At 39.0% G+C, this 21,053-nt stretch overlaps 2 protein-coding genes across 14 annotated transcripts in view; one reads left to right on the top strand and one right to left on the bottom strand.

The window, feature by feature from the left end:
- DZANK1 (double zinc ribbon and ankyrin repeat domains 1) overlaps positions 1 to 7,968 on the bottom strand; it is an 88,995-nt gene extending 81,027 nt beyond the window's left edge. For 5 of the 9 annotated variants that reach the window (XR_006513833.2, XM_014855903.3, XM_014855936.3 and 2 more), the window contains exons 1-3: positions 7,830 to 7,968; positions 6,116 to 6,294; positions 3,178 to 3,331 (exon numbers count right to left, since the gene is read on the bottom strand). Coding sequence is in view for 8 of the 9 variants with exons in the window: in XM_014855903.3 (XP_014711389.1) it covers positions 3,178 to 3,331; positions 6,116 to 6,224 (263 nt within the window). In the remaining variant the exon portion in view is untranslated. Of the gene's footprint in view, positions 1 to 3,177; positions 3,332 to 6,115; positions 6,295 to 7,521 lie in introns of all 9 variants that reach the window. The other 4 variants (XM_014855929.3, XM_014855920.3, XM_014855910.3 and 1 more) reach the window with 4 other exon arrangements.
- POLR3F (RNA polymerase III subunit F) lies at positions 7,689 to 20,417 on the top strand. 5 transcript variants are annotated; one of them, XM_014855950.3, is made up of 10 exons: positions 8,188 to 8,392; positions 9,721 to 9,838; positions 12,646 to 12,713; positions 13,058 to 13,078; positions 13,207 to 13,274; positions 14,482 to 14,594; positions 17,124 to 17,267; positions 17,483 to 17,590; positions 18,476 to 18,667; positions 19,740 to 20,417. In XM_014855950.3, the coding sequence occupies exons 1-10, from the start codon at positions 8,331 to 8,333 to the stop codon at positions 19,815 to 19,817; spliced, it is 972 nt and encodes a 323-aa protein (XP_014711436.1). In that variant the 5' UTR covers positions 8,188 to 8,330; the 3' UTR covers positions 19,818 to 20,417. The 5 variants fall into 5 exon arrangements, 4 of the variants coding, with proteins under 4 accessions (XP_014711447.1, XP_044603955.2, XP_014711436.1 ...); XR_011494543.1 differs by lacking the exon at positions 8,188 to 8,392 and adding an exon at positions 8,550 to 9,243 and having other exon boundaries at positions 18,480 to 18,667; XM_044748019.2 differs by lacking the exon at positions 8,188 to 8,392 and adding an exon at positions 8,945 to 9,243.
- Positions 20,418 to 21,053: the final 636 nt, after the last annotated feature.

Genomic DNA, 21,053 nt, shown 5'->3' with positions numbered 1-21,053 from the left:
AGTTTACAGACGCTGGACTAGACCATCAGTACGGACCATCAAAACCTGAAAACCCCCTCCTCCTGCTAGGATGTGCCCAAGTTCCTGGCCCCTTTGTCCACCTGTGTTCTTTACTGACATTCTCTGATGTGAAAGTCACGGACATATATATGGGCACATGAAAGCACATACAGGACAATGCCCTTATTTCTTTCCTTTCATTCTAGAATATCACATTTTAATAAAAATATATTTCCAAAAACTTGTGTTGGTCAAATTTCTTTAAATGGAAACTTTTTTTGTCCCTTAGTTTATGTCAGTTGTCACCCTTGGCTGCCTACTGGAGTCACCAAGAAACTTTAAAAATACCGACATCTGAGTCCCACCCCATAAGATTATTACTTAGTTGGTCTGGCCTATGGCCTAGGTATGGAGATTCTGCAAAGCTTCCTGGGTGATTGTAATGTGCACCTGTGGTAGATCGTTACAATAGTGGTCCTTGGTGCATCGTGCCTCCCTGTATCCACGCCCTTGTGCCCCAGTGCCCTTGTAGAATCCCCTCATACATTGACTTTGGGTGTTACCATGTGGCTTGCTTTGGCCAATGAAACATTAACAAATATGACACAAGCAGAGACTAGGAAAACATCTGAGTTTTGGGGCTTGACCTTTCTTACTGCTTTTTGTACTGAGACACAATGTGAAACAACTCAGAGTACCCAGCTGGAGACTCAGCCAAGAGCTAGCACCAACCACTGGAAACATGAGTCAAGCTTTCTCAGACTATCCAGGTCAAAGTGAGCCAAAATATGACTGCAGCCACATTAGCGACCTCAGGCAAGATCAGCAGAACTGCCCCACTGACTGCACATGAAAATGCTGACCCACACAAAATGAGCAAATAGAATGATTGTTCTTTTAAGGTACTAAGTTTCAGAGTGGTTTGTTATGCAGCAACAGCTAAGTGATTCAGCAGCCAAGATCGAGAATTATTATGGTTACATAATAATTTTGGAGACCCTTTACTTATTATTTATGTTTATTCATTACAAGAGTAATGCTCATGTCAAATTTTGGAAGCTATAAAAATTGTCAAGGGAACAGAAACATCACTATATCACCAGAGGCAATGACTGTTAAGGTTTGGATTTTTTAAATTTTGTTTTCAAATGACTTACATTTAATCATCGGAAGTAAACTAAAGAGAAAGCTTACAATAGAGAACAACAATATGTCAACAAGTTTTGCAAACTGAACTGGGACAGAAAGGGACTGGAGCTGCCCCTCAACCTGATCCCTTCCAAAGACATCCACGGTGTCCCTGACAGTCTGGCTCAGAGAAGGGGGAGACTGTTGGCCCTGTGCACGGAGGTCGCCTTGCCCACCACTCACTCTTCACCAGTATCAGGAGCTCCACCTTGTCAGCTCTGGTCATAGCCCTTCTCTAGTTTTGTCCCTGTGCATTTTTAAATAGTGTCAAAATAATATGATGTAATCTTATATCCAAATTTTTTTCACTTATTTTATCATAGATATTTTCCTATGTCATTCAAAACTTCACGACGATAATTTTTCCTCTTAATATGTTAATGACCTTTAATTGTTGACAGTCTCATTTAAAATCTTTTTTCTCCTTGTTAAGAAACTAAAGTACCTTAAGTATCTAGAAACAGACTTGAATAAAGCAGTATAATTTCCATAAAGAACTATTTTATCCCAAATGTATACAAGCATTAATTTTTCTGGCTTGAAAACTCAAAAAAAAAACTTTATATAAATACTTTCCCTAAGCTGAGCACACCTGAAATACTAACAGTGCTTCCAGTATGGACACTTAGTGGGCACAGAGCAAGATGGTGAGAGGTGTAAAGAATGACCTCATTTTTTACACTCTTTTGGAAGCTTTATTAACTCCTCTAAACTATATAGTTTAAATCTTTTTTTAAGATTTTATTTATTTCCTTTTTCTCCCCAAAGCCCTCCAGTGCATAGCTGCACATTCTTTGTTGTGGGTCCTTCTAGTTGTGACATGTGGGACACTGCCTTAGTATGGCTTAATGAGCGGTGCCATGTCCGTGACCAGGATCCGAACCTGCAAACCCGTGGGCTGCCACAGCGGAGCGCACAAACTTAACCACTCGGCCACAGGGCTGGCCCTAAACTGTGTAGTTTAGTCATTAACTACTATTTCATTTTACTACCACTTGTAGCTTATCAAGGGGCCTGCCTTACAGGGCTAGGCACCAGACTATTCAGCATGTTAATTTTTAATGATAATTAAGATGACTGGTTTTGATAGGAGTGGTTTGGCAAGTGGGAAAAAGCCACAAATTCCAATATTTACTAAGGAATAATAATGTGTATGACGGGATTGTTCTGTTTCATCTTTCATTCTTTTTTTTAAATTTTCAAATGCCAAAGCTATCGTGTGTGGTGTAGAATTTGTAGCTCTCCTCAAAAGCCACGCAGCAGCTCAGCTGTGAGGGGAGCCTTGGGAGTCTGCATTTAAAGTGCCTGGGCCAGCCAGGGATTGGTCTAGGGCTTAAAAGTGTTCCAAAAACGTGGCCTAACCTGTCTTGCTGCACAAAATAATTCCTCTATCGCAGACACACAGAATTGTAAAGCATTTGAGCTTTTTTCTCTACTAAAGAAGGTGAAAGTTTCCAAATTAAGTGGTGTTTCTATATTTGAAAAGTGGAAAAAGTCATTGAGCAGGAAAGAAAGGAGAAAGAAAGGAATAAAGTAGCTAATGTCCAACAAATGGAAATGACAGGAGCTATGAAGGCCAAATAAGTCAACATGATATAAAACAGAATGATAGTGATGGTTACAGGCCGTGTCCTGGGGAATAAAAGAACAATCCACTGAAAACAATGTTTTCTTCAGAGCCAGATGAATCTCCTCAGAGGTCCCAAACCTCAAAAAGGCTCTTCCCAAAATCCCAACGTGAAAATCAAAATAAAAATAGTATTAATATATATAGCACCTCGTTGATCTGTACTCTTATGATTTGTGCACTTTATACTACACCTCAATAGAAGACAAATAAAACACAAAAGTTACAGATACACAATGAAATTAAAATAATTTTTTCTTTAGTGCCCTTCTAATCCAGCACTGATTCTCAAAGGAAGAAATAAATAAAATGAAAGCATAATGTCATTATAAATTGTTTTAATCACCATGCTCTTAACTTACTTAGCAACCGCAATAGCTTTCACTTGTATTTTTCCATCAGGCAGAGTAATAGGCTTCGTATACTTAAATGTATTATTTTCACCATAACCTATTCTCTTTAGAAATTCAGGTTTGCTGCCATCCAGGGTATAATATATGTTGACATCTGGGGTATCTGAAAAACCCAAACAGGATAACCGTAATTAACACTAAAGTAACAAGTCCCTGAATAATACTCGTGGGTCAGTTACTTAATGAGATTTTTTTAATATATTGTAGAAATGAATAACAACAACTAACAATAACTGAGTTCTTTGTGCCAGGCACTATGCTTTAGATGAATTAGTTCATTTCATCTTTACAATCCTATGTGACAGGTTCTATTTTATACCCACCGTTTAGATGAGGAAACTGAGTCCCAGAGAGCTTAAGAAATTTGTTAAGTAACGGCAAAATTGTGGTTTGACTTTGGCTGGGTTGATCCACAGCCCATGCTCTTGAACCATGATGTTACTTCGCCCCTCCAATGGGGCGCTGATACAAACAGGGTAGAGCACAGGGTGGTTTTAAAACCCATTTAGAAAGCAGAAGCTAACTTTTAATTTTTTGAGCATTGCTTCAGAAATGCTTTAATTACATTTTATTTGGACTTGGTAAATGATTCCTACACTTCTTGGAAAAATTTTAAAGATAATAAATTCATAGGATTCAATGTTCAAAAGGTCAAAAATGTTACTAAGAGAGTACATCCAAAAAGTTCTCACCATAAGGAAAAAAAATCTGTAACTGTGTGAGGTGATGGATGTTAACCAGACTTATCGTAGTGGCCATTTCACAATATATACATATGTCAAATCATTATGTGGTATACTTGAAACTAATATGTGAATTATATCTCAATTTTTTTAAAAAGGTCAAAAAAGGATATATAATTAAAACTCTCCCTCCCACCCCTGATATCAGCTGGCCAAAGGCAATCAAGGGTATCTTGAGTATCCTTCCAAAAATATATTATTTCCATACAAGCATATATGTACATATTCTTATTTTCCCCTCTCTTTTAACAGAAATGGTGGCATGCCATACCCTGTTCCACGCATTTCTTTCTTCAGTGAACAATACTATCTTGGATAGTGTTCCATGTTGGTACATAAAGAGTGTCCTCATGCTTTCTTATGACTGCATTGTACTCCCTCCTTACATAGATGAACTATAATTTAACCAATCCCCTACAGAAGGAAATTTAGGCTTCCTTTTTCTTTTTCCTTTTCTTTCTTTTGCCATTACAAGCATTGTAATAAATAACTTTGTAAAAAGTTCTTTTCATATATGTAAAATATGTAAAACTACTGCTGTTGAGTCAAAAGATAGGTGCATTTGTAATTTTGGTTAATATTGATAAAATTCCCTCCATGGATGTTGAAACAATTCACACTGCTACCAGCAATGCATGGAAGTGCCTGTTTACCCATATAGTGTGTTATCAATTTTTCTTTTATTTTTGCCAATCTCCTAGGTTGAAAAAAAAAGTATCTTGTAGTTTTAACTCACATTTCTTGCATTTTGAGTAAGATTCATTCATTCACTCAACAAATATTTACCGAGTACCTATTATGTGCCAGACACTGTTCTAGGCACTGGGGATAGACCAGCAATCAAAGTCCCTGTTCTCATGGAGCCTCCATTTTAGGAAGAACACATAAACAGTAAACAAACAAACAAACAAACAAGTATATACGTTTTGTCGAGTGGTGATTAACTGTGACACAGCAACTAAAGCAGGGGGTAAAGTCTGCTCAGCAAGCAGGTTGGGGGGGGGTAGAAACTTACTCTCACACCTTGAAAAGACATTTATATTTCCTTTCCTATAAAATGTCCTTTCACATCCTTTGCCCATTTTTCTATTGGGTTATTATTCTTTTTGTTATTGAATTGTAGAATCTCTTTATTTATTAAGTATTTTAAATATTAGAGAATTTGGATACCCTCTCATTTATATCATCATTTGTCAATAATCACTCAACTTCTTCTAAGAGTTATGGCCACATTTATTAAAATTTGTAATTTGGTTCAAAAGTTTTTTTAAATATTAGCTTTTAAGATAAAGGGAAATATAGTATAATATAACATAGTCTTAGTTGGAACTCTCAGTCTAGGAAGTACAGAGGTCACCATAAATACAGATAAATAGTTTTTACACATATCAGTTGTTTAAATATTTAATTAGAATCTCAACGTTTTTTAAACAGTATTTGTTCATATGTTTTATCTATAAAACTTTCCTTTCTCCTTATGTTAATTACATGTTTATATATATGTATGTAGGTATATTTATGTATGTATGTGTATATATATATTCCTGGCATTATCAGGAAATATATGCACTGAATTATTTCTGTAATAATAGTTAAGATTTGTTTTGGCATTACTATGTGCCAGACCCTGTGCATCTCACGTAACATATCAGCTCATTTAATCCTTATAATGGCTCTAAGCGGTAGATATTATCATCACTGTCTAATGATGAGGAAACTGAGACTCAGAAAGGCTAAGGAAGTACTGAAGGTCACTAGAAGTTGTCAAAGCCAAGATTCAATCTCCAACCTGTCTGCCAGGAAAGCCTGTGTTAGTAGATCAAATTTATTATCCCAGAAAAATAATGAGACTCCTGGGAAAGTTTGGGGAAGCACGGGTCATCTTACCCTGGCTAACCTGAGTTAAGGCATTGCTGCAACTATGTATCTATACAAACGAAAGGCGGGTCAGAGCTCACTTTGTAAGCTAGATACACACCACTCTAAAAACCATCAGGAATGACACTGTTTCAAATTTGGGAAGTTTTACAAACTTCCTAAGGCGCTGATTACAGAAAGCATGCAAAGAAGTAAACCAACACCAGATGAAAATAAAAAGCATGATAATGTTATTTCAAATGATTTCAAGTACATTTGATTCTCACCCGATCTCATTTCCACAAGTGTATTGTTATCAATTTCATGGTTGGCTTTTCCGGGCTGAGGCACTCGCAGTGGTATGATCTGAGGGACACACACTGAACCAGCAGTCATTTTCTCTCCTTACATTAAAAAAACTGGATGAAAATAAATTCCAGTGGGCATCTATATTGGAACAGAAAAGCTGAAGAGAAGCACCTCATTTAAATACAGTAAAACTAGTAAAAACTAAAGAGAATACTGTTAATATACTACCTACAAATATTACTCAATTTTTAATTGAAATAATTGCTGTTTCAGCTCTATTTTTGCTGTTGAGGTCTTGTGTGGAGTTTTGACTTTGTAAATACTTACCTTCTGGGAAAAGAGCAGGAATGAATGGGATGGGGAAATGGAATTATTTTAAATGGGCAAATTAACTGAATATGTCAGAACAGAGACCATCACTAATGATGTGATCTGAGCTCCCTCTGGATCACTGTCACCCTTTCCTGCCTCTTATTAGTGTGCCACCTCTCTTGGCTTCAGGGCAAATCATCACACAAGAGGAACAGAAATAACGCTGTATGTATCATGAAACGTTAATTTCGAGCCAACTCTTTTGGGAAAGCTGCGAGTGCAGCCCTGCAGCTGTGGCCAAATGGTTCTTGCATTTGAAAGCTGCAAAGAAACTTTAGAGGGATAGCAGAGCATCAGCCTCAGCTGAAAGCCAGCACGGATCGAAACAGTGAGCAACAACCACAAAAGTCTCCCACTCCATTTCTCTATTTAAATAATTAAGTACGAGTATGGAGGCCTTACGGATCTTTTTCCTGGAGGAGGGCATCACAATTATTAATACATAAAGGATTCAAGAGGAAAAAAAGCAACCCTTATCCTAATACAGCAACCATTTATATCTCTGTATGGCCTTCTCGAATTTCAACGATTATAGATACGTAAGGTTTTACTCAATTGTGATCTAAATATTCATTCAACTATTTTTAGCGTACTTCTTGCACCCTCATTCTATTATTTACAACTTTCTACGTATTTATTATCAGTTTGTGGTTGGGCATTTAGACTATTACTAGTTTCTTTTTAGTTTTGGTCGTTGCAATTCTAAATAATGCTGCACTGAACATCTTGGGGTTTGAATTTTGTCACAGACTGTATTTCCAAAAGCGGGATAATTAAATTTAAGGAGTGAGCTTAATGGTTGAATAGTTTCAGGTACAAGGCTAAGAATTTAAACTGCAGATACTGATAGTAGAGTAATAGCCCCTACAGAAGGGGGGATGGGCTGTACTCGCGGGGTGCCCTTCCTCATTTTTCCATTTAAGTCAGAGGCAAAGTAAAAATAATTGAAAAATTAGTTCAAAATAAAAATAGTTGGGGAATAACTCGCGCGGCAACTAGGAGCTGCCCTTACGAGGCTGGGGCAGTCAGTGGGCCCCAAGCGACGGGGATCAAGAAGCAGACCGATCGGCAACGTCCAGCCACAGTATGGGGTCCACAGCACCGCCCACATCTCTACTCCCTCCGCCCAGACTACCCTCTCACCGCCCGGATCCGGAACCCCGTCTCGTTCCCGTTCCCGCCCATCAGAGGCAGCTAGGGACGTCCGCTCCCTTTCAAGCGGTGTGAAGGAGGCCCTCCTCCACCTTTTCCTCCTCTGGCCACCGGAACCCGGATCGGGACCCCCGAGACACCTCCGCCGCCCCTAGCCAGGTAACGCACCTCTCACGGCCTCTGGCCTTTTCCTTCAGCGCTGTCCGGGTTACCACAGACGCTGCGAGCCGCGCCCCGCCCACTGAGAGCTGGGCAGGTGATTGGTGGAAACCCGCTTCCTAGCAACCAGCTCCGCCCATGCCGCCTGGCCGGAAGAACGGCACCAGCCTGGAGCTCCTTTCCTGAGGCTTCTCCGTAGGCATCCGAGAATATGCCTTCACAGAGGTTGGAGCGTGCTTAAAGGCGGCGTGTCGACTCAGAATGAGAGAACCAGGCTCGTTCGTCCGACAAGCATTGACATTCTGGAAAACAAGAAAAAGAAGTTAGCGGCGCGGGTGAGCAAGGCGTTTCAGGCGCGGCTTGGCCACCTCAAGCCGACAGACAAGGAAGGACCTGCTGCGACAAGAGGAAGAAGGCCCGTAGCCCGGGCCAGGTGCTGTCTTCGCGAGTCCCCGGCTTCCCCGGCTCGCTCTCTGGCCAGTCCCTGCGTCTCCCGGGAACTGCGCCCTCATGGCTGAGGTGAAAGTGAAGGTGCAGCCGCCCGACGCGGATCCGGTGGAAATAGAAAACAGGTAAACCAGTGAGAGAGGCTCGGTTCCCGGCTCGGGAGCCCCCGCAGCCAGACCAATTCTGTTGGGCCCCTCGGTAGATACCGGAGCAAGTTCCACGAGCGCACAGGAAAGGGATTGCGGGATTTGGACCACCCCCCACTCCTGTCCCCAGGGAGCAGAACTCTTAAGAAGTTCAAAACGAGTTTGACATTTGCAACCTTGTGCTGCTTACCTTGCCCCGATGCTGTTCGGGAACTTGTGGTGATGCGCTTCCTTGCTACGTTAAGGTGATCGACGCTCAGAGAGGACTCCGCGTTTTTTCTGTAACACTTGCGGATACATGTTCTGATGCAGGATCGCTGTTGTCACTAAGGGAACTCCCACGACAGAATGTTTGAGCAAACTTAGGGAGCAGTTTGTGGTTGCGAAGCAACATAAGCCAAACGGTTTTGATGCAGTTTTAGGTCAAGATTTTAGGGCATCTAAAGCCTCTTCTAATTTTGTATTCTCTATCCGTGCACTGCAATTTTTAGGTTACTACATAGTTTTTTGTGGGGTTTTTTTGAGGAAGATTAGCCCTGAGCTAACATCTGCTGCCAGTCTTCCCCTTTTTGCTGAGGAGTACTGGCCCTGAGCTAACATCCGTGCCCATCTTCCTCCACTTTATATGTGGGAGGCCTACCACAGCATGGCTTGCCAAGTGGTGCCATGTCTGCGCCCAGGGTCCGGACCAGCGAACCCCGGGCCTCGGAGAAGCGGAACGTGGGGACTGAACCGCTGCGCCACCAGGCCGGCCCCTTACTACATAGTTTTAAAAGACTCCAACTTTCTCAAACTGTTAGGAATAACACATATGATGATCCTATGACAAGGTGAGGATTTGGGCTTATTTTTGTTTGGTACAGATAATCCCCAAAACGGCCCCAGTTGTGATGAATTGTCATAACAAATTTTGGCTTCCCACCGGAAACATCCAATTTGCCTCCTGCTTACAAACATGGCTACCCAAGGCACTGTATCTTAACTTTGTCATACTTGTTCGATCTGAGAAAATTGAAGCCTCAGCTTTAATATTTTTTCTGTTTTCATTTGACTTTTCTTCTAATTTAGAGTTCCTATGGGTGAGGAAAAGAAATAGTTCCCTTAAATAACAGTAATAATGTAAACGTGTATTTCAAAATCTTCCTCAATTTCTAACATGCTTTGATTCAGAACCATCATAGAAACCCAGATTATCTGCCAAATCTGAAAAAAGGCACAATTTCAAACTGTTTTGCTTGTATTTTCCCCCCACTGCCTCTTGAAATAGGTAAAAACATGAATAATATCATTAATGCCTTTGTTCCTAGAATTATAGAATTATGTCACCAGTTCCCTCATGGAATCACAGACCAAGTAATTCAGAATGAAATGCCTCACATAGAAGCCCAGCAACGGGCAGTGGCCATCAATAGACTGTTGTCCATGGTAAGGTGAATCCAGCTAGTTAACATAATTATGTATATGTTTTGATTGTCATTACTTCCTATTATGTAGTCATGACACCATTCAAAAGTGTGTTAGATTGTGACTTTGATAAGACTGCAAACCAGGAAACAGCTCAGACAGCCTAAACTGAGGAAAGAAGAAATAATTACACGTCATTTTACAAGATGAGTAACATAAATGTATTTTCTTTTCACTGTTGTATTTATTAATCTAATTGTCATTAAGATGTGTAAGTACACATAGGTGTATCTGTTCTTACCTTCTGTTTGCTTCTACTGCTAGTGTGGGGCAATTCCCTGTGAAATATTACCCGCTGATTTTTCTGAGAGTCATCACAGAGTCACTTCATTAGGGTATTACTCTCCACGTTCTCACTCTGAGCATTTCAGGAGGCAGGAATGAGTCCAGTTGAATGTCATCAGTGCTAGGCCTCTGGGAGGAAGTGCAGGCTCTGCGTCCAGTGACACGGCAGTGGGGTTTTTCAGTGAAACCTTCTACCTGCTCTTACCTCTTTGTTCTCCTGGGGCCCTAGTGTCATTCTCCGCCTGTCCAAAAACATCCCACCTAATGGTGCCCCGTGCTCTAAATCTACCTCTTTCTCCTTCCTTTCCCACATCATCAAAATCCTATATCCTGAGAGTGTTTCAGTTTGGTTGTAGTAACAATTAGGTGGAGGACTGAGGACTCGTGTGAAGACCCATTTGCTTTTTAAGCTTTGTTGGATTTCTAATGGCTCTGGATATGGCGATTTGAGGACAGGTGAACCTTCTGTTAAACCACTCCCTTTAACCTTCTAGCACAGAGGTTGGCAAACTCTTTCTATAAAGTGCCAGATTGTATATGTTTTAGGGTTTACAGGCCATATGGTTTCTGTCACAACTACTCAACTCTGCAAGAAGTAGCCATGGACCATACATAAACAAATGGGCATGGCTGTTTTCCAGTAAAACTTTATTTGCAAAAGCTCACTGGGCCAGATTGCTCATCCATGTTTTAGCCCAAGCAAAAAAGGAATGTTGGTGAGTTCTGGTCTCTTCACGGTGGTGAAGGTTTCAGCCCCAGGAACAGTAGAGGGAGGGATGCTGGAAGGATGTGGCAATGGAAAATATTTTTTGTCTTCTGGCCACCCTTTCAGCCCTTTCCTTTCTGTCTGAAAATCATCCTTAGCACCTCCCTCTCTTTTACCACCTCTGCAACCCCACCTCCCGCCAGTCCTATAGGCTATAGGAAGTGGTGGAGCTACTGAAGAATTTTAAGCAAGGAGTAATTGTTAATAAATCACAAAATGTTGGTGATTTTAACTCTTAAACAATTCTCAGATTTGTCCCCCATTTCCATTCCTGTTGCCCTTGCATGTATTCAGGCTCTGGCTTTTACCTGGCCTGTTGCCGTGCCTCCTAACTGGCTTTCCTTGCTCTGTCTGCCTCAGAGCAGCCAGCCTGATCTGTCTGAAATACAGATCTGGCCAAGTCACTTTCCCACTGAAAGTTGTGCTCATTGCTAGAGATTCAAGTCCAAACCCCTGGGTTTACCACACTGAGCCCCTACCTTTCTCACCTGCCTCATCTGCCTTTACCACTCTGCCGCAAAAGTTGGGTTTTAAAGGGAACAGATTGTTTTTGGTTCCTGGCCATGTCATGCTGTTTCATGCGTCAGGTCCTTTGTTCCTGCTGTCTTCCCTGCTTAGAAGGCTCTTCTTGACGAACTGAAGGAGTAACTCCTCATTACCTTTCAAGACTCAACTCTGCTATCATCTCCAGGAAGCCTCCCTGACCCCCCAGGCTGGGCCAAAGCTTCTCTGAGAGCATCTCCCACTCTTTACTTACCCCTATCTTAATGCCAACCGGATGATATTGAAGTTAGCTGTGTGATTCTCTTTCACAATTCATGTTTGTCCCCCCAAACACCTGTTACAGCACAGGTGTTCATGTAAGGGTCATAGCTGAATTAAACAACGGAATGAGCCTCCAAATTGAATTTTGTGGTTAGATTTTGCCACTTAGTGGGGTCTAGGGAGGGAGGGCGGGTATTGCTGTTCATCCATATGAAAACCTGTTTTCAAGTCATGGGTCTGCCCAGTCGTAACTCACGGGAATGAGGCCTCTCTCAGTCGTGGCTTCCCGGAACTGCCAGAAGTCCAGTGGTACAGCCGTCTGGATGCTCTAAATTCAGACCCAAGGAAATTCAGAAGCATGGTAGACATGCTTTGTTTTACTTTTGATTTGTTATATAAAAACAAAACCACCACAGGCCTTTTATTCATTGGTTGACCTTTCTGCCTAATTTTCACATAACACTATAGAAATCATATGAGTAAATGTCACTATTAACTTTGTAAATTTTATTTAGCTATCATGTTATAGAATATTTATGCATGTTTAGCTTTCATTTGAACTTATTTATATAAATTATATTTTAATTTTTATTGTATTATTATATATATTTATGAACTTATTTAAATTTGAATATGGATTTTCATTTATTCTAAAGCTGCCTGTTTAAAATTCCTTACTCATTGATCATATAGCCAAGCGAGGATCTGGCATATAGGAAATTGTTAGGTATTAATATTTTGGAAAATAATGAGATAAAGAGCTAAGTTTTGAAAAGTACATTGCACATGATATGTAGGCAAAATCTTAAGTCTCAAGTAAGGAACTGACAAATAACTGGGAGGTAGGATATTTTACTCTGTGTAAAATATTAAAGAATGCATTAACATTTTCATTGGATTTGATATATCTGCAAAATAATTCACTGCTATTTTCTATAAAACAAAACTTTAGGGTCAACTGGATCTCTTACGGAGCAATACAGGCCTTCTGTATAGAATAAAGGATTCTCAGAATGCTGGGTAAGCACCTAATTTTTTTTATTCTAAGAAAATTTTAATTATTACAAAAGTAATACATGTTTTGGGGGAAAAAAGCCAATATAGAATTGCATACTGTTAACTGGTCTTACATATCATCCCCACCTCCCATCATGAGTTCTGTTTCCCAGAGATAACTGTGCTTAATAATTTGGTATATATAAATACATATAGATGATTATATATTTATATACTATATATTTATATATAATCTCTTTTCTTTTTTTTTTTTTTAACAAAAATGGGATCATGCTATCCATACTGTTTTGCAACTTGTTTTTTTCACTTACTGTATCTTGGACATCTTTTCATTCTGGTACATTCAGCCCTGTCTCATTCTTTCTAAGGTAAGCCCTTCTTTTGGTAAATAAGTCAGTGTGGTGACCTTGTCTGCTAATTCGTTTAAGTAGTCATCTAGATTATTAGATTATCCTATACCTCTTTGCCTCTTTAATTCTATTTTATTCCCCTGCAGTAAAATGAAAGGATCAGATAACCAAGAAAAACTAGTATATCAAATCATAGAGGATGCAGGAAATAAAGGTAAGCATGTGAAGGAAGAAGCAGAAAAAACATTGTCTTTGGGAAGGGTCTGAGATCCTGGCTTCCCAGGGTATAGCTCAGTGTGTAGAGGATGCCGCCATTTGTGTTAAAAGGAAAGGAAAATATAACATACATATATAATGTACGTATGCTTGAAGGACACCCAGAGTGATGCCATTGTTGCCTCAAAGGAGGCAGGAACTAGATGGCTATGGGCAGGGATGGAAAGAAACTTCTGATTGTGAACCATGTGAATGTCTTCTCTAAAAATAAATAAATTAAAACTTAAAGTTTTTTTTTTTTTCAATCCTCACTTTCTAAACTTTGGAAGCCTTAGTTTCTTCATCTTAGCTGTAAATTGTGGATAATAGCGTCTCTGGTTTTTGCAAAAACCAGAGGGATGCCGAGTGCAGTGTGGCGGTGTCTGACATAGGTCGCTCACAGCTATTTAGTTCCTCTCCTGTCCCCCTTGAAGAACCATATCTAAATTGCTGTTATTACAATTTAGGATCTATTTGAGTCATTGATGTTAGCTAACAATTATGATATAATCTGAAATCATATAATTCTCATATTTATTAGTTAGGAAGTTAAATTAACATTTTAAAAGTAGACATAAAAAGTTCTCTATTTTTAAGAAATTCTTCCTACTTCATTATGCCTTTACTTTAGGAAGAAAATAGGGCAAAATATTTTTACATAAAATTTACTTTCCATGGTTAATGCTTATGTCCTTCTTTAAAAGAGAAATCATAGCTTCCTGTGCAGGGCTTTTAATGGCTGTAAGAACCACAATCTTCCATTTTCCATCTCCCAAATATAGTATTGTATGAATAATGGATATATGTGCATTCAGTCTCACATAAAGGGTTTTTTGCTCTCTGTTGAGGATGGCAGCTGATCCTGACCCAAACTTACGTTTGTTTTTGACATTTACAATCTAAACTGAAAACAACAGAAAACAAGTTTGGGGTGCATGAGGGGATGGAGGAAACAATATAAGTTAATTAAATAACATTTAAGATTTTTCTTCCATTATAGAAATGTCCTTTTCATCTCTTTTTTAAAAGGTACCACAGTAGCATTCCAGCTATGCTGTAGGAATATATACATATATATATATATTGCTACTTTTGGAATGAGATATAAACAACAAGATAAAACAAGTCCTTTAATATTCAACTTATTTTACTTGACTTTCTTATAGGAATATGGAGCAGAGATATCCGATACAAGAGTAACTTGCCATTAACAGAAATTAACAAAATTCTAAAGAATTTGGAAAGTAAAAAGCTTATCAAAGCTGTTAAGTCTGTGGCAGTGAGTAGTTTTCTTTTCTTCCCCCAAATGTTCACTATACATATATTGTTCCAACTATATTTCAAGTTTATATTGTCGTTTAAGCTATTGTCGTGATTTAAAACAACTGGTCAAAAAGATTTTTAAAAATTTAGTTCATATTGGATTGGTTTGGAGATGCTGCCTAGATATGTCACTGCCTGGTTAATTCTTAGTGTCTTACCCACTAAAAATCTAAAACTTCTTAACTCTCTTCAGTAAAGGATTTTTGGAATCATGAACATTTTTCCTGGATTTTGTGGTGTGTAAGTTAATTTACTTCACCCTGCCATTCTGGATTACTCATCCAGCAAATACCTATTTTGCATTTGCTGTGTGCCAGGCACTGTTCTGGGTGCTTGGGGTACGTTAGTGAAAAACTCAGAGGAAGATCTCTGCCCTGGTGGAGCATCTGTTCCAGCACATGGTGTTTCTCCTCTTCCTCATCCCACCCCACGCCTGTCACATTCTTCTGGGGCTCCATGCTCCAGAGCTGACTCCATCAGGGACATCTGCGCTCACCTCACTGACATAGGCATTAGAGCTGAGACTTCCCTAAAGTTTCCTTGAACACAGTTTCAGTAATTAAGAATTTGATATTCATCAGTGATTTTATTTACCAAATTATATTTATATCATATCACTCCCTAATTTTAGAATATTATTTCTCTTCCACAGTTTTTAATGGCTACTTTCAAATATATACAAAAGCACAGAAAATAATATAACATATCCCCACGTACCCATCACCTCACTTCATTTTGCCAGTCTCCCTTCTACATCTTTATTTTTAATAAGAGCTTTATTGAGATATACAGTCACGCACTACATAATGATGTTTTGGTCAACGATGGACCACATATACAATGGTGCTCCCATAAGAGCAGTACCGTATAGCCTAGATGTGTAGTAGGCTATACCATCCAGGTTTGTGTAAGTACACTCTATGACGTTTGTACAATGACGAAATTGCCTAATGACACATTTCTCTGAACATATCCGTGTTGTTAAGCAATATATGGCTATAATTCACATACCATAAAATTTATCCCTTTTTTTGTACAGTTTTTTTTTGTACAGTTCAGTGGTTTTTAGTATACTCACAGAGTTGTACAACCATCCTCCTATGCTAACGTTTAGACGTTTTCATCACCTCATGTGACTCCCCCAGCAGTCACTCCCCAGCCTTCCTGCCCCTAGGCCTTGACAACCACTAATGTACTTTCTGTCTCTGTAGATTTGCCTGTTCTGGATGTCATATAAATGGAGTCATACAATACGTGGTCTTTTGTGTCTGGCTTCTTTCACTTAGCATGATGTTTTCAAGGTTTTTAAATAAAGTAGTATTAGAGGTCTTTTAAAATTTTTCTTAGCAAGGTTTTATAGTTTTAAGTGTAGGGAGTCCTTTATATCCTTAACCCAAAGTATAAAATAAATATTCAGGGGCCAGCCCCATGGCCGAGTGGTTAAGTTTGCATACTCTGCTTTGGCAGCCTGGGGTTTTGCCGGTTCATATCCTGGGTGCAGACATGGCACCGCTCATTAAGCCACGCTGAGGTGGCATCCCACATGCCACAACTAGAAGGGCCCACAACTAAAAATACACAACTATGTACCTCAGGGCTTTGGGAGAAAAAGGAAAAATAAAATATTTAAAAAAATAAAATAAATATTCATGAATCCATACTGATAGAAATATTTGAATAAATAAATAAATGGAGAATAGACAAACATCCTGTGCAGAAGAGTACCAATAATTTATGTAGGCACTCCACCCTCAAGGAGGTGGAGCATAAGCCCAAGTGGGACTTAAGTCCACAAGAGTGGACTGTGCACAGTGACTCACTTCCACATATGGAAAGGGCAGAGCGACAAGTAACTTTCCAGTGGAGAAAACTGAGAAATACCACCTCAAGCCAGGTGATCAAGGTTAACATCAACGTTGATAAGTCGTATTGATGATAATCAATCATCATTTGGTGATGATCAAGCACCCTTGATATGATGTGATGAAAAGGGCACTTTACCTCTATAGTCTTTTTTCCTGTCTAATCATGAGAAAAACATTAGACAAATCCCAATTAAGGGACATCCTACAGAATACCTGACCAGTAATTCTCAAAAATGGCAAGTTCATCAATAACAAGGAAAGTCTGAGAAACTGTCACAACCAAATTTGCCTCAGGAGACATGACAACTAAATGTAATGTGGTATGCTAGATTGGATCCTCGACCAGAAAAGGGACATTAGGGGGAAAAAAGAAAATCTGAGTAAAGTATAGACTTTAATAATAATATATCAGTATTGGTTCATTAATTGTAATAAATGTACCCTCATAATATGTTAATAATACGGGAAGCTGAGCATAAGGTAAATGGGAACTTTATCATTTTCACAATAATTCTGTAAATCTAAAACTGCTCTAAAATATAGTTTGGGTTTTTTTTTAAATCTTAGTTTTGGAACACTGTTACCTTAGAACCACATCTGCTGTGCTTGTTTTTTCCTAGGCCTCAAAAAAGAAGGTGTATATGCTCTATAACCTGCAGCCGGACCGGTCTGTGACTGGTGGAGCCTGGTACAGTGACCAGGATTTTGAATCCGAATTTGTAGAGGTGCTTAACCAACAGTGCTTTAAATTCCTACAAAGCAAGGTGAGGCATAATTGAGGAGACAGCAATACAAGTCTGTCTTTAAAAAGTTTCTTCATAAAGAATGTTTAATCTTATATGTCATATTTTATAGGAATTGAAAATATTGAATTGGTAATTTTTATGAAACAAAATATGTTCTGTTGATTTCACTCTGCATAAATTGTATTCAGAAAACACCAGTATTCTTGCTGAGATTTATGTTTCTACCCTTATAGGCAGAAACAGCACGAGAAAGCAAACAGAATCCGATGATACAAAGAAATAGTTCATTTGCTTCGTCACATGAAGTGTGGAAATACATCTGTGAATTGGGGATCAGTAAGGTTGGAACCCAGTTTCTAATTTTCATCTTATTTTTTAAAACAACTTCTTCATCATAGGGATATAGTTTTCAAGGTATTCCAAACATTTGACCCAGACCCTTTTTTCAGGTGATACCTGTGAACATTCTGCAGAATCCACTTTGAGAAAGTACTGTTATAAGCCAGTTAGGCAAAGGCGATCATTGCCGTCGGGCACTGTCTGAACTGTATATACTTGAGCTTGGGATATAGAGCAGCAGAGTGGAGGCCTGGCAGCGCATTTCACTGCCAAAATTCAAGTCTCCTGATAAGTTCTTGACTTTCTTAGGGACATTTCAACATAAGTGCCAAACATCAGTTATCACATCAGGTGTCATTTATTGGTATTTTCCTACTTATGAGATGTAAGTGGTGGTATCAGCATATTCTTTTGAAGACCTATATATAAGAACACTGTACTGGATGCTATTCATAGTCAGAGAAGAAACTGAAATGGCCTCTTGGACAAGTTGTTTTCATTTCCTGGGCCCCAGATTTCTCATTTATAAAAAACTAGGAATTTGCACTCTTTGATGTCTGAAGTATCTTTCTGCTCAAGCATTTAATAAATCTCCATCAATTTCTTACCAAAGAAATGTTACTTTAAAAGACTTCTAGATTTTACTTAGGAGGATAAAGATATCAGAAAATGTGAAACTCAGCATGAGGTTAGAATTTTGTCCCCTGCATTTCAGTGGTTTGTGCTAACTTGGGCCATTGTTCAGCCTCCTTGTGCTTTTGATTACTCTCCAGCAGAATGCTTCCCTATTTCACCAGGGAATTGTGAACCTTTTCGATTTACCATCCCCTCCAAAAGGATGTCTGCTTGTCCATTTTGTTTGCTTTCTAATGTATCCCCTTTTTTAGGTAGAGTTGTCCATGGAGGACATTGAAACCATCTTGAATACACTCATTTATGATGGGAAAGTGGAGATGACTATCATTGCTGCAAAAGAAGGCACAGTTGGCAGTGTAGACGGACACATGAAACTGTATAGGGCAGTCAATCCAATCATCCCGCCCACAGGTTTGGTCCGGGCTCCCTGTGGACTCTGCCCGGTGAGTTAAAGTGGCTTCACTTTATACTTGACTGCCACCAAGTGCAAATGCCATGTATTGTGCCAGCAGGCACACTCCAGTTTTCTCAAACTCTCAGGGTTGACCAAGAGCTGCTCAAACCTCCATGTAATCTTAATTATGGACCTTTAATGAACAAATCTTTGCCTTACATTCTTTCTTAGAATATCCAGGGTTAAGGGAATTTGTGTGCTCTGCTCTTGGCCCTGAACTGGACGATTCTGATGAGAGCTAATCATTTAATCAAGAGATCATTGAGAACCTACCATGGGCCAGACATGTTCTTGATGATTCTCATGTTGTCTCATTTAATCCTCCTCCTGTCCCTTGGAGCTAGTGGCATTTCCCTTCATCATGAGGGAACTTAGGCTAAGGAAGACCCAGAGCATACAACTTAGAAGTAACAACCAGGATTCAAACTCAGAGATAATGTTCTTTTCCCTGCAGCATGTCCCCGCACTCTTCACTCATTCATTCCCAGATAGTTTATGAGTGACAGCTGTGTGCTGTAAGCACTGTCCCAGCCCTCATAGCATTTATATTTTTGGACTGCTAGGTATGTTTTATTTCATTATACTGGCCCTTGTCTATGTGACTAAGCACTCCATGCTCTGGTTTCAACTCGTAGAAAAAAGGCTAGCATATTTGGAATTCTGTTTAGCACCTTTCACAAAAAGGAAAGTAGCTAAACATGAAACATTTTGTTACTCAAAATGAAGTCATTCATACGTATAGCTCTCCCTTCCTGTATTCCTTTGTTACCTGCTAATAGCCTTTTGGCCAGTGGGCAGGTGAACATGGTCATCTTAATGCTACAGTAAAAGGTCTCTCATTAACTATCTTTAGGGTCACAGATCGTCTATTGTAGTATAATCCTAAATACAGTCTTAATTTCTTTCAATTTGAACGTTTTGTTTTCAATATCACTTTAAATAGACAGTTGAGTTTTAGATATTTTGTTAAATTTTAATGGTAGATGACATTTAAGACCTTACCTATAATGTTAATAATTTTAAAACTTCAGTTTGAATATAAACTTTTTGCTTTTTTAAAGGTTTTTGATGACTGCCATGAAGGTGGTGAGATTTCACCATCTAACTGTATTTACATGACAGAGTGGCTTGAATTTTAAAAGAGAGCTGTGAACTTTACTGACATTTTGCAAATGAAGTTACTTTGGGAGCAGATAATTTAATTCGTGATGGAACATCAAATTCCCTGGAAAGCCAACTTCACAGTAATGGATACAGACTTGCTGCTGTGAAAATATGTTTTTTTATCTATGAACACTAAATTTATACTGGTAGAGTAGCCAACAAAATATGAAGCAGGTAAGGTTAGTAGTGAAATCCACTCTTAAATAAATAAAATACTTTGAAGTTCTGGAGGACCGCCTTCTGAAGCTTTCAAGACTTTTGATGGTTCAAGGAAAAAAGCCAAGAAATCCATGTTTACCAAGTACTGTGATAGTGGCTAGAGCTTAAAAATGCCCATTTTAAAGTTATTTATTAAAGTCTTCATTGCAAATTTTTTATATCCGGTTCACTATCACCATTTCTGTTTTCTTTTCTCAGTGGTTTCATTGAGAAGAAATTGAAAGTGGGGAAGGCAGGAATTGCAGGAGAGTGTACACAAACTTGGGGCATGATGCGGGAGAGAGTGGAACATCCCTTTTCCACACACTATTAATTCCTTTTTGTGTCAGAAATATTCTTCCAGAGGATTATGCCACTGTACTTAACCTCAAACCCGAATGATGACAGTTGTCAAGGATATGTTTTCAGTGCATAAGTATTATCATGCTCATTCTAAAGGGAATATTTTCACTGGTCCTTCTTTGTTAAAGTCTTAAAAGTCTAACTCTGTGGCTCAATTGTATTATTTGCTGGAATTTGCCCCTAGAAACATATTATTTAACTAAAATTATACTAAAAATGGTCCGTTGCCCTCTATTCACAGTTGATGGGGGAGGGGAGTGCCATTTTTCTTGTCCTGTTTTAGATTTGTTCCCTTTCCTTATTCTGTTCTAAAAATCATGGTGTAATGGGTCTAAACTAAGCCGAAAACCATTATAATTGTCCTCAGCTCTAATAGTACTTTCAGTCTCAATCTTTAGCCATATAGAAAACACAAGGTTATTTGATGTATTGTTGCAGAGAAGTCAGATGTAGGGCTTTTTAGCATCTCAGCTGTTGTATTTTCACTGTGTGGCACTTAAAAGTTTCTGTGTCCAGGCCAAAAGCATGGGATCAAGGGAAAGGAATTCAAGGTTAGCTACTACTGAGGCCTGAGTTCAAACAGCAGTTTGGAAATACTCTAAGTGGACAACCATCAGAGGGTTATTTTGAGATAAATTGAATCGGTAAAA

This window comes from Equus asinus, chromosome 15 (assembly GCF_041296235.1).
Source record: "Equus asinus isolate D_3611 breed Donkey chromosome 15, EquAss-T2T_v2, whole genome shotgun sequence".
NCBI lineage: Eukaryota > Metazoa > Chordata > Mammalia > Perissodactyla > Equidae > Equus > Equus asinus.
Note: the sequence above shows the minus strand (reverse complement) of the source record. Positions and strands in the feature narration are given on the sequence as shown.